The sequence below is a fragment of the Platalea leucorodia genome (genome assembly GCF_965183815.1).
Source record: "Platalea leucorodia genome assembly, chromosome: 2".
NCBI lineage: Eukaryota > Metazoa > Chordata > Aves > Pelecaniformes > Threskiornithidae > Platalea > Platalea leucorodia.
Window position 1 is genome coordinate 20,176,407 of NC_138824.1, and position 12,642 is coordinate 20,189,048.

Here is a 12,642-nt window from a genome sequence, read left to right on the forward strand (position 1 = left end):
AAAGAATAACTTATGTTTGGAATGTCTCTCTTGGCAATGAGAATGAAATGGTAACCTAATCCTGGAGCTGCAAAAAGGACCAAACTGGTAGCTTTCAGTCACAGAGCTACTATCTAAATTGAGTGAAAGTTTGTATTCCGGCGTATCTGGTGGCTTCAGCCCGGGGAGGGTGCAGCACAGCACCCTTTTGGGCTGTGTGCATTACAGAAAGCTGAGGCACAAGAGTGGAGGAGGGATGGTAATGTTCTGAGTCTCATCTTGATACACGCATGGGATGGGGCAGGGACACGTATCTCAACTGGGGAGCTCAGACATGTTCCTGGGACTGTTGGTTCACACAAAGAATCCCAAAGACCAAGCTCTGATGCCACACAAATCTATATGAACTAACAAACGTGTGTACGTATTACAAACATAAGCTTATGTTCCTAGAGTAATGTTAACACCTTGTACACTTTTCAAAAGCACCATGAACTGCTGAATTATGCAACTATTCCTTTTTAAGCAAGATCAGATAACACAACATTTATTTCCTTATTACATTACACAGACTGTGAACACAGAAGCCTGATGCTGCAAACACTGAGTCATGGGCACAGACCTACCTAATCCTGTAGCTCCCCACTGAGCTTCTGACATTTAGGACCTGATACTGCAGCAAGTAGCAACAAGTGCCACTGAGAAGAAACTTATCACACAGTGAGACAGGATTTTCGGAATAATGTACCTAACTGATTTTCAAAACTCATCTGCAATGTTAATAGACTTACTGTCTCTAGATTCTTACCACCTTTCATTGCAGAATTTGCCTGAGGCATGACTGGAAAGCATTCATCATGATTAAAATCTGTAACACGTTCCTTGTTCTCTTACTTGCTTCCTGGGAGATGGTATTTGCTGTGCAATGTCTTGTTTCGATAGAAATTGTAAATACAATACATATTTTGGACTGACATTTTTTTTGGTTAAGGTAGAAGGAGAGTGAATAGATGAAGAACAGGGGTAGAAAAGAGAAAAGGGTCAAGGAGAACAATATCTTACTTTCTGACTGCTAGTGATGTCCCAAATCTTTCCAAAGGTAAGACTAAATCTTTGAAAATTTTTCTGAGTCTACTTCTCCGAAATGCTCTTTGTTTTTCAGCTGCTAGGTCAGTCAATTCGTCATGCCAGGCTCCTATCCCTGGAGGCAATGTAGACTTCAATCTAAGCGACCAACCTCAAACACTGCTTAAGAGCATCAACCTTTCTGTCATTTTGAGTCTCCAAGATGTTGGGATATATTCTACAACTCAGTTCTGGGAAGAAGGTTTAAAAGATGTATCCATTATGAAATTAACTCTTCCAGGCACAGCTAGTCAAAAGAACTGTGAACAGGCAACCTAGTGAGACCAGGAGATCCGGATCTCCAAAAGCAGTCTTTTTTGGCAAAGCCCAGACAGCCTCAAGCAGACACCAGAATGACCAATATATCATTTTATGATGAATCAGCTTTAATCATGTAAGTCCATACTGAAGTTTTTAATGTTTTGCAAGGCACTTTTTTACAAGATAGGATTCAAAATACATTGGGTCTGATACAGACAGGGTAAACTGTGCACATTTTTTTTCTACAGAGGGTATAACAGACAATATCTGAGAAGAAATCCGATGGAGCATTTTCTAAGCAATAAACAGCTTATATCCAGCATTCAACAACATCCAGCATTCCCACTACCTGGGGATTAGTTGTTTTTTAATGAAAACTAATGCCATGGAATTGCTATGCTGTACCGTTAGTGACTTTAGTAAGGAAGAAGATGTAACTTCATGGATATCCTCAGCTTTCAGTGCATCACCTGCAGTTCTGCATCAGTTCATGAGGAGGTACAGAATAAAAATGGTTTCCAGCCAAGTGGGCTAAAGCTAATCTGGGAGCAGACATTGTAGGAGATATTTTATGAAAAAAAATAGGAACAGGTTGAATCTAGTCTTGTTGCCAGCAGGTTGAGAGGGACCAAATCCTGCTGCGTCAAGCAGTCAGGGAATGGCACCGTTGCACTGCGAAGCCTGAGGCTGCCTGACCGGTGCACTGCTGGCAGCTGGGAAAAGCAGCTTCTATACACATTTGGGGACAGCCCCGCACAAGAATACAGGCCCTGCCTTCCTCTCACGCCATATTTTAAAAATATTAATTTCCGTAAAAAGTAGAGAATCCCTAACGAGGACCCCCCTCAGGAGGTATGATGTTCAGTGAAGCACGCTCTTTTGATTAATGTGGATGTGGCCTCCATGAGAACACACCCATTCTCAACGTGTGCAAACCTCCTTGCTCTCAGTGCTAAAACTGACTCCTGATGGACTGTGCCCAATTCCCCCACCCTGCTGTCCAAACGCATCCCCAGGCAGTCCACATTCCAGCTGCCCTCCCAAGTTTCAGTTATCACAAGATGCCAAGTGAGCATGCTTACGTGCACCATTTCCAGTTTATTCTGATTAATTTTAGAAGCAAATGCACTAGATAGATAGCCTTCAGAGATTATGACCAGATTCTTACTGTTTTGAACCAATGACTAGAGCTGTTAGTGCAAAGCCAAATAATGTTTTTTTTCCCTGGCCTGTCAGGAGCCCACACTGCTATCCGGCTTCTCTAGCTACATAATTTAAAGTGCTTCAGACTAGGTTAAGCAGCAGAGACTAAAGCGGTAGCCTTGCCTCACACATCTGCGCAATGGAAAGCAACGCTACTGTGACCACAACAGGCTTCCAGATGAATTCCTTGGGGGAGAGACTTTTGCTATCCAAGCCAAATTCAATGTACTAGCAAAACAGGCACCTAGAAAGATGTCAGAAAGCATGTTTCTCTGTCTCTCTTGAGGTTATAATGTCATCAGATCATGTGGAAAAACAAAATAATTTCTTTGTCTGTGAGGCAAACAATGACCCAGCAGTTTTTTAATAGCTTAATATTTTGATGCCACACGGCTTGGTTCTTTATGGGGTTTACCTGCCTGGAGAGCTTCCTTCAAAGCATGCAGGAATGCTGCAGTACTCCTTGGTTTTAAGTATCTAAGCTTTTCAATAGAATTCAATGTTAATCTGCTGATACAAAACATACACATTAATGTGCATTCCATATGAACTGAGAGGCGACAAGATTGATGACACGCTCTTTTGGGGAGAGATATTAATTTTAGTCTTGGACCAGATTCTGGCAAAATTCAATGTGCTGCACAGATGTGCTGCACCTCTGTTACACAGTATTACTGCACTAGAAGAGCATAGCTGTCAAGCACCATCCTCCTCCCTTTAGTTTAGGCAGTCTTTAGTTATTCTGGGCCCAGGGTTTTACAGACTTTGAAGCTATGGGTAGAAAACTTTAAATTAATCAGAAATTCTAGGGAGCAGATGGGCAGGTTATGATGGCCTGCATAGTCTCTGTGGTTAAGGAGATGAATCACAATGCTACGATGTCTGAAGGTCCAAGTGTAAAACCTTGTGCTGACCAGCTAAGTGGTGATAAATGTGTGAATGAATAATGAAGAAAGAAAAGTAGACAGGTTAAAACAATTGATGATACACAATCAATAGGAAAATATCCATGTGTGGGTCTAAAAGTATACTGCTTATAGTCAGATGGAATTTTAGTTCAAAAGTTTTCTGTTTAAAAGAGATTAACAGCTATGACCCCAAGTACTAGTTAAATGTTTTAAAAAAAAACATGTAAATGAGATACTTTGTATGAAAATGTGTTCATTATGGAATCCAGAAGCATATGTTTAATCATCTAGAAATGAGACAACGCACATATTCTTTCCCAACATGAATTCCATTTTAAGAACAAATATAGAACGTTCTGTATTGCCATTCCTTTCCTAACAATAGCTAAAATTAACTTCTAAGTTTAGCCATTACACAAAGCATATTAAATTAGAGGTATTGAAACTACTTAATAACTCATTAATCTAAATTGAAGGGCACAAGAGCAAAGTCCCTGATCTAGACGTCTGGGCTGTACAGTAGATACCTGTGACCATTATCAATATTTTCACTACCAGAACGCTAATGCACGTATCACTATTAGAGTATCCTTTTAAGGAACTCAGGGCATTAATACAAAAGCAACTAGTGCTGTTCACTGGGCAACGCCTTTTTCAAAATACACCCAACTCTTCTAGCTCGTGCACTTCCTATAACACTCTACACCACTTCGAGGCAAGGAGTCTGCCTCTCCTCTTCCGTGAAGCATGGTTAAATACTCAGCTGGATGTCTCACCTGCAGCAGAACAGCTGTGCTAGGCAGCCAGGTGCAGCACTTCCCTTGCCCTATGGGAAGATGGGTGAGGTGAGACAGTCACCGCCTCTGTTGACTTCTGCACCATTTTCTCCAGTCTAGTTAGAAATAACCAGGTTGCCAGTCTTGTAAGTCTGCCTGCATCTCTTCACTGTGGGCATGCATGCCTGTGCTATGAGTAAATCAGATTGCCTGCTCTGCAAAACTCAGCAAGGAACTTCCCAGAAGACTGGGTCAGTTAAGGCTGGGCAAATTTTTTTGCTTTTCTTCCAGCATCATTTATAATATTGGAAACAGAAAATCCCTCAATTGAATATATTTATCTGGATAACAAAGTCCACTGCAATCCCATTCAAGGGCCATTACTAAGTGGTGAAATTTTGAATTTTACATGTGTAAGTCAAAGTCTCAGTAAAAGAGGCAGAGATACAAGCACCCTGGGAGCACGGCAAATGAACTGCTTTTTCTTTTCCTAATACAGTATCTCAATGAGTATTAAGTGGTATCTCCACACAGTAAATGAATGACTGGGACCTCTGTCTATACACTGGACAAGGAACATACCAGGATATACCTGGTAGTTAAATGAAGTTGCACACTACCATTTATAACTTATTTTCATAAGTCAGTTATTTTCCATCTGGTATCAGAGACTGGGATTACTTTGAAAAAACAGCAAACTCATATGCAAATTGTGAAATTGTTGTGGAAATAAAGAACTGTCCCAAACACCAAACTTCTGTTGCAGTATCTCAGCTTTCAAAGCACATCGTCAGTTTAAAATCTGTATTTTTATGCTTTATCGGCTTTGCTCGAAAGTAATACTATGACTGCCATAATTATTAAAAATGAGGGGTAAAAACATACACACTGACTACATTGTATAGTCAGATACACTGCTTATAATCAACTTCTTTTGTGAGACAGAGACAGGAAAGAAAATAAAAAATAGAAGAAAAGTGATAACTTGGACTTTGCCAAGCAGAAATATAGAGACCAGAAGAATTTAAAGATAGCTGTACTCCCCAAAGCTATTTAATTCTTCTTTTGAACAAACTACAATTCCATTTATAATCTGCTAAGAAACCATATTAAATTATTATTTTCTGGTTAAAGTAACTTCAGATTTTTCTCAATGGAGAATTCTGAAGACAAAATTTGAAGCAAGATGAAAAACAAAATAGAGACATTCAGACTCAGGTATTTAATTAGCTCCCAATAAGCTCACGTGTTTATAACTAAATCTGTTCAACTGTATCAAAGTTTCTCTGGAAATTTTATACTATAGCTGTGCATTCATGCAGAATAAAGATCCTTTTTATTTCACTGTCATGGCAGTTAAGTCTCAACTGAAATTGGTTTTGAGGAGCAGACAACCCTATTAATCCTAGCTATTTTAATCTGGTGACTGATGAAAAGATTCAAGAAAGGAGATGGTTGTTAGTCAGTCAAACAATTTTTAACTGAACTCTGGATGCATATTGAGGGAGCAAAACCTTTATGCATCAGATGACAGGTTTTGTTTATGCCTGGTAAATATGAAAGGTGTTAGCAATACTGCCACTTCCATTTTTTCCCCAAACAGGTGAAAAAGTAAAGAACATGAGCTGGACAAACTCTTTGTAGAAACTGCTGATGCATGATAAGTTTATAAAGGACAGCCCTGTACAAATTTCTTATTGAATGCTTCCAACACGAGCAGTCGCTGCCCCATGCCTAATTACCCATTTTCAGTTTACAACTGAAAGCAAGTATGTGGTGAGAAAAATATCCTTCAGCTACACTATCCAATTTCAGCAGGCAAGAAAAGGTGCTGATGCAAGCAGCACCTTATAGTAATAGCTGGAGATAATCCATCTGTACTCTCCCCCTCCTTTGTCCTCGTTCATCAGCTTCTTCTGAGGTGTTTTCAGTATGCTCAGGACTTCCCCCTCTCTGTTTTCAGTCTCATTCAAGCTCATGCAGGCTACAGAATATCTTGTCTCTGTGCTAACTAGAGACTGAAGAAGAGATGGCAGCTAGGAAAGACTCCACTTGGGGAAGAATATAGGTTACACTGGCAGGATTCAGGGGAAAACAGTCAGAAGACAGCAGGAATTTATCTGCTTCTTTCATTGACGAGCTGTATTTGCCATTTGCTAATGGTCTGCAATCCAGTGAAACTTCTAATCCAGTTGGAAGATCATACTCTAAGATTGTTTCTTCTTCTGGTCTGCATCTAAGCCATTTCTTTTTGGAAGTGGACCTAAGTAAGTAATCCTTGCCTTTGTCACCTCAACGACAGCAATTACATTTCAAACCAACTCAGAATAAGCTGATATTACTGCAACAGCAGCACTTAGGTAAGTTTAAGGTATCAGTTTCTATTTGGAAAGCCATCTTTTCTCATATGGCGATACAGAGTTTTTTCTGAGTTCTTCATAAATAGAAGGGAGTTACTTTGAAACAGAGGCTTACAGAAACTAAATAATGGAGTGACCACAGAGTAATAAAATACATTAATTGCATACATTCCATCAGGAGATTCAGAAACTACAAACATTTTTCTTTCCCAGTTAGAAAGTAGCTGACAAATCATGCACTTTCATTTATTTAATGCACTAATACTGATGCTTATATACTTATCTAAAATGTCTGAAAAAATATCAAAGTTAATGGGAAATATGATAATGCTTTTGTAAAGAAAAATGTATCTCTATTTCATACCCGAAATACTCGTTCATCTCCAGCTGTTTTCAAATCATCTTCCTTCCCAATGATTCTCTGTAGCTGTATTTGTTAAAACATGAAAAAAACACAGGAAAATTACAAATTTGGTCTTACAAGAGTCTCCTTTTTCAGAAACTTGCATTAATTTCACCTTTTCTTAATTATAAAGTCATTACATTTCTGCAAGGTTCTCTAGTCACGACAAAATATTTGCATACTTAAGGATATTTTGCTATTCAGACATACTTCTTCCCAGGAATGTCTTATCTACTGTGGTTAACACAGCCAAGCAGAGCATACGAATCTATCTCTTGCAACCCAGCGCTTACTTTATTTTTAGAGATTTTCTCGCACTAGAAGCTTAGCATTCACTCCATAAGATTTTGAAACTCAGGGGTATAACATCAAGGGTCATTCGGGAAATAAAAATTATCCTGTGATTTTCATGCTGTCCTCCTAGACAGCTTTACATAGTTCTGCTACAGACATGATCTTCTAGACATGAAAAACATACCTGTTCAAATGAGGTACTATACAACTAACAACAAAGAATAATTTAATTAAATAAGCAAACTTTTTTTGCAAAACATTTTCAGAACTTCAATTAAGCAGATTGTAGTTTGAGTTTCCCCTCCACTCCACAAATAAATGAATCTTGAATGTGTTAGCTAAGAAGATTTTTAGAAGTACTGAAATGACTCACATTTAAAAACATAACTTCCACTGTCCCAAGTAGAGCTTTAAGGTAATATAGAAAGTGCATTCATTTGCAGCACCTCAAGTATATCTCAGCTGCAAGGTTTCTTTGACTGTATTTTAGCTTGCAAGGTCAACACTGCCACAATAATGAGTGATTTAACATAGCACAAGGTATACCTACCTTTCACAGACATTTGCATAAATCCTCAAAAGGACAGCAAAAATGAAAGAACAAGGGGTTATTACATTTCAGCTACAGATATGGACTTACACCCAGCACTCTGGATTTGGAGACTTTAGGAAAGATGCTTTTAAAGCTCAGGGTTTTTAAAGCTGCTGGTTTGCTTCTCAAACATTTCTGGGCGATTTCTCACCCTGCCCCTTAAAACTGGGAAAAAAAATCCATGACCAAATTTGCATAGCCATTATTTTGTGGGGTTTTCAAATCTCTTCTTAGGGCTTTTTTTTTTTTTTCCTTTTTTTTGGTATGTTGTTCAGAGAAGCAATATGGACTTGTGAGTAGGAAAAAAAATTGTACTAATTCACCTGTTCTGTTTTTTTAAAAGCTTCAGTTTTTGAGTTCGTCAGGATACTTATTTTCTATTATTATTTTTAAATGGCATGGCTTGATAGTATTTATCAAAATAAATACTGTAACAAGACAATTAAACAGTACCAGTTCTTCCAAGTTTCTCCAAATTCTTTTTACTTTTGGTCACTTACAGAACAATTGACTAGTACAGTAAAAGCACTACGAATTTCTTCAGGGCAAAATAGCAATATAGAGCTCTGGATAAAAACACAACTACTCATCCATATTCTCACTGAAAAATTACATTTTTTCTTACCTGAAAAATCCATCTTTTGCTCACACACAAGAAACACAACTGCAAATACTTTCCAAACAAGAGAAAATACGATTTTTTCTTTTGGATTTTATTTTTAAATGACTCTTAAAAAATCTACAGAGACTACTAAAGAACATAGACACACAGCATAATTTTTTTTCACAAGTGTTCTGGAAGATTTAGCTTATTACTTTCTTACACTGTATGTAAATCCTTATAGTGCTTGAAACTATTTCCAGTAGGTTTGCAGATTTTTTCCAGCATAGTGCAGCAACGACTCACAGAGGAAGAAGAATTCTTCCCTCAAGAAATGGACTCTAGTACTCAACTGCTCCATAAAACATTTATCTGTATTTAATATTTATATCTGTTCATCGCGGGAAGATACTAACGGCTAATTCAAAGATAATGAGACTTATTATGCACAACTGATGCCCCTTTACTAAAGACATACTAAGAAGTAATTTTTTCTGACGAAGACAAGAGCTGGCAGAAAGGCTATATCAGTCCTCAAAAAAAAAAAAAAAAAAAAAAAGATGATTTTGCATCTTCCAGTTGTTTAAAAGAAGTTGGTGCTTGTGGATGTTCTAGGACTGCAGAGGTGTTCTGTACCAAACCACCACTACTGCTGACAGTGTCGGGTGCTGGTTCATTCAGCCCCAGATGAACCTCTAGAAGTTTCTGTGGTACCTGCTGTCCAGGACAAGTGTATAAAGACAGTCTATTTAGAAAGTCTAAATCACATAGCTCTTACATGTGCCATCAGAGTTACTCTACCTCCATTCCCAATAGTTTTGAACTGTCATTAATTTTACTTAGAAATCTTTCATCAGGACAGAGTCAGGGAAATTCCTCACTTGCTGGGGATTTTAGGATCTTTGGTAGCCTTATTCTCAACAGGAGGTCTCAGATTAATGTGCATGGGTTATTATGTGCACATCTGGAAATCCCTCTCACCAAGTCTCACATGAATGTCTTGGAAGTGCAGAGTTCATAGAAGTATCTTATTGTCCTCCCAAAGATGCAGATAATCATAGAATCACAGAATTGTTAAGGTTGGAAAAAGCCCTTAAGATCATCCGAGTCCAACCGTTAACCTAGCACTGCCAAGTCCACCACTAAACCATGTCCTTGAGCACCACATCTACACCTCTTTTAAATACCTCCAGGGATGGAGACTCAACCACTTCCCTGGGCAGCCTGGTCCAATGCCTGACTGCCCTTTCGGTGAAGAAGTTTTTCCTAATATCCAACCTAAACCTCCCCTGGCGCAGCTTGAGGCTGTTTCCTCTCGTCCTATCCCTTGTTACTTGGGAGGAGAGACCGACCCCCACCTGGCTACAACCTCCTTTCAGGTAGTTGTAGAGAGCAAGAAGGTCTCCCCTCAGCCTCCTCTTCTCCAGGCTAAACAATCCCAGTTCCCTCAGCCGCTCCTCATAAGACTTGTGCTCCAGACCCTTCACCAGCTTCATTGCCCTCCTCTGGACACGCTCCAGCACCTCGATGTGCTTCTTGTAGTGAGGGGCCCACAACTGAACACAGTATTCGAGGTGCGGCCTCACCAGTGCCGAGTACAGGGGCACTATCACCTCCCTGGTCCTGCTGGCCACACTATTCTTGATACAGGCCAGGATGCCGTTGGCCCTCTTGGCCACCTGAGCACACTGCTGGCTCATGTTCAGCTGGCTGTCAAACAATACGCCCAGGTCCCTTTCTGCCAGGCAGCTCTCCAGCCACTCCTCCTCCAGCCTAATATGGCTCTGAGAAACAATTCTTTGCACTCTGGCAGGGACTGATTAAAGGATGGCAACTGACGTTTGTGAACATGCCATTTCTACCATGTCTTCTTCACCCTGGAGTTGCAGGGCAAAGCAACAAATCCTTGCAGATGCTCACCTCAAAATACAGATTGCTGTGATTCTGGGCCCTAATACCGAAATGTCTCTTGTATTATAAAAGTTTACCACTGAAACACGGATGAAGCAGAAATTAAAAATAGACTGGCTTGAATACAAAAAAGTAGGGAGAAGAGAAAACAAGAGTCTGGCCCTGGGAAGGGACAGACTTTTAACTCCTACTGGAAAGGAGGAAAATGCGCACAGAAATGGAAAGGCTATGGAGGGCAAGATAAACTCTCTCCTTCAAAACATTGAATTGCATTCAAGATCTCCTTTCCTGAACGTTCATTTATGTTAGTGAAGAGCACTGAAGCTACTGGGAAATCCTGCATCTCGCACTCCTTCAGCATCTGATCCATACAGGTCTGAACTGCCTATCTCCGTCACGTGCTGCAGCCGCTAAGGACTTGGGTTGCAGAGTCTGCTTGTCACCCTTCTCCCTTTCCTGAATGATTCATGTGACACATCTTGCGCCTGTTTATCCAGTAACACATGAGAGTTGAGATACACAGAATTCACAGAATGATGGACATCTGGCAAACAAAAAGGCAAAGTTCTTACCTCAAAGAATTTACAGTCTAGATCAACAGATAATGTAGACGTACATAGATGTCTAATCAGTAGATAACAGATGGGAAGTAGGGAGAAGAAGAGGTGGCAAAGCAAGAGAATGAAGTAGCACTGAAATTTCTCTTCCTATCACATCCTGCTTACAGTAACTGCCTCCTAATTACTGCTTCTTTGCTACTCTTTTCCACTGCCCTTTCCTTACATATGTTTCCTGATTTTATTGTCAAATTTAGTGTGGAAATAACTAATAGAATAGTTCAGATGTATTTTCCTGAGACGACAAATGGAACAAGACAAGTGACAGATTAGCCACACAATTTACTGATTTATTAGATATACAGAAGCTTTCTATGATGCATACAGAACTAGAGTATACAGAGATTAATGCGCACACATTTTCCACATTCTTACATTCCAAAAGTTTTATTTTTAAACCTAACCTATAAAAATCAAGTTTTGCTTTAAAATAGTTACCACCTATAAATGTTAAGTAAACAGTCATGTGAGAAAACTCATCTTTTTTGACTAGCTTCCATCCTGTGGGACTCGGAATTCAATGATTCTTGTGAGTTGACATTGCAATTTATATGGGTTTATTTTACCACTCTATATTAATTTATCAATACAGCCCATACAGGAGATACAAAATAACAATCTAACTAGAATAATTTTCATTTAATTTGATTGCCTCTACAGGAATCAAATTATTTTTAATGATTTGTATAATGTTTTCACCTCTACTTTTGATGACTTTCTGTTGTTCATGCTGGTTCATTCAATTAGAATTACCTGAAATGGGTAATGGATATTAAATATAAGAGATACTGTACATCTCCCAAAGACAGTTGTGCTGTATTTCTGCAAGAATCTCCTTATTTGCTTAACTGACATAGTACCTGTTTAAAGGAAGTATTGCTAACATGGCATTTTGGTGCAGAGGCACTACAGGCTGAACACGTTCACTTGTGTTCATGGACTTACTTTCCCCTGTAACATACTGTTTTGTAGATGAACAATACAGCCATAACAGACATATTTCGGTGATCAGGGCACTGGTACTCTGATAACAATTCACTAGGATTGTACCAGGTTTAGTAGGTTAAAAATAAAGGCTTTAGTTAGAATTTGATTTCTTTTGAATCAGCAGAATAATTAACATTTTAACAGAGAAAATTCTTTAAGCTTAAAAGATTTTGTGTAGCAACAAACGAGTGCAGGGTATCTGGAGGCTCAGTTAGGGGCTTCTGGGAACATTGTCTTGGGAAATGGTCTCATGTCAAGTATTATTTTCAAATAGCACTACTGAGTCAAAAAGTATTTTAAAAATATTTTAAAATATATTTAAGTACGACTCATCAATTGTAATCTTGCTAAGAGACAATTCACTGAAAAAACAGATATCTGCAAAACACATGCTAACAGCTATTGTATCATTAATTCAGAGTTTAAGGCTATGAAAGTACACGTAAATAAATTTTTGGTAATTTCTCTATCAACAGATGCATCTTTATAAGTTTTAGATTCTATGGTTCTCTAGAGTTGTTGCATTAATGATCATCTTTAACTTTATCCTAGTGACAGAAAACAATTTGCATTGTAGTAGCCATTCCAGCTTCTTATAAAATTGTCTCTGTAGTCACCTCCAATA

At 38.8% G+C, this 12,642-nt stretch overlaps 1 protein-coding gene across 1 annotated transcript in view; it reads right to left on the reverse strand.

The window, feature by feature from the left end:
- Nucleotides 1-12,642, reverse strand: part of MICU2 (mitochondrial calcium uptake 2) — a gene marked incomplete at its 5' end in the record, with an annotated part of 156,705 nt that overhangs the window by 22,949 nt on the left and 121,114 nt on the right. The window contains one exon of the mRNA XM_082304647.1: nt 6,977-7,039. Within this exon, the coding sequence (XP_082160773.1) occupies nt 6,977-7,039 (63 nt within the window). The remainder of the gene's footprint in view (nt 1-6,976; nt 7,040-12,642) is intronic.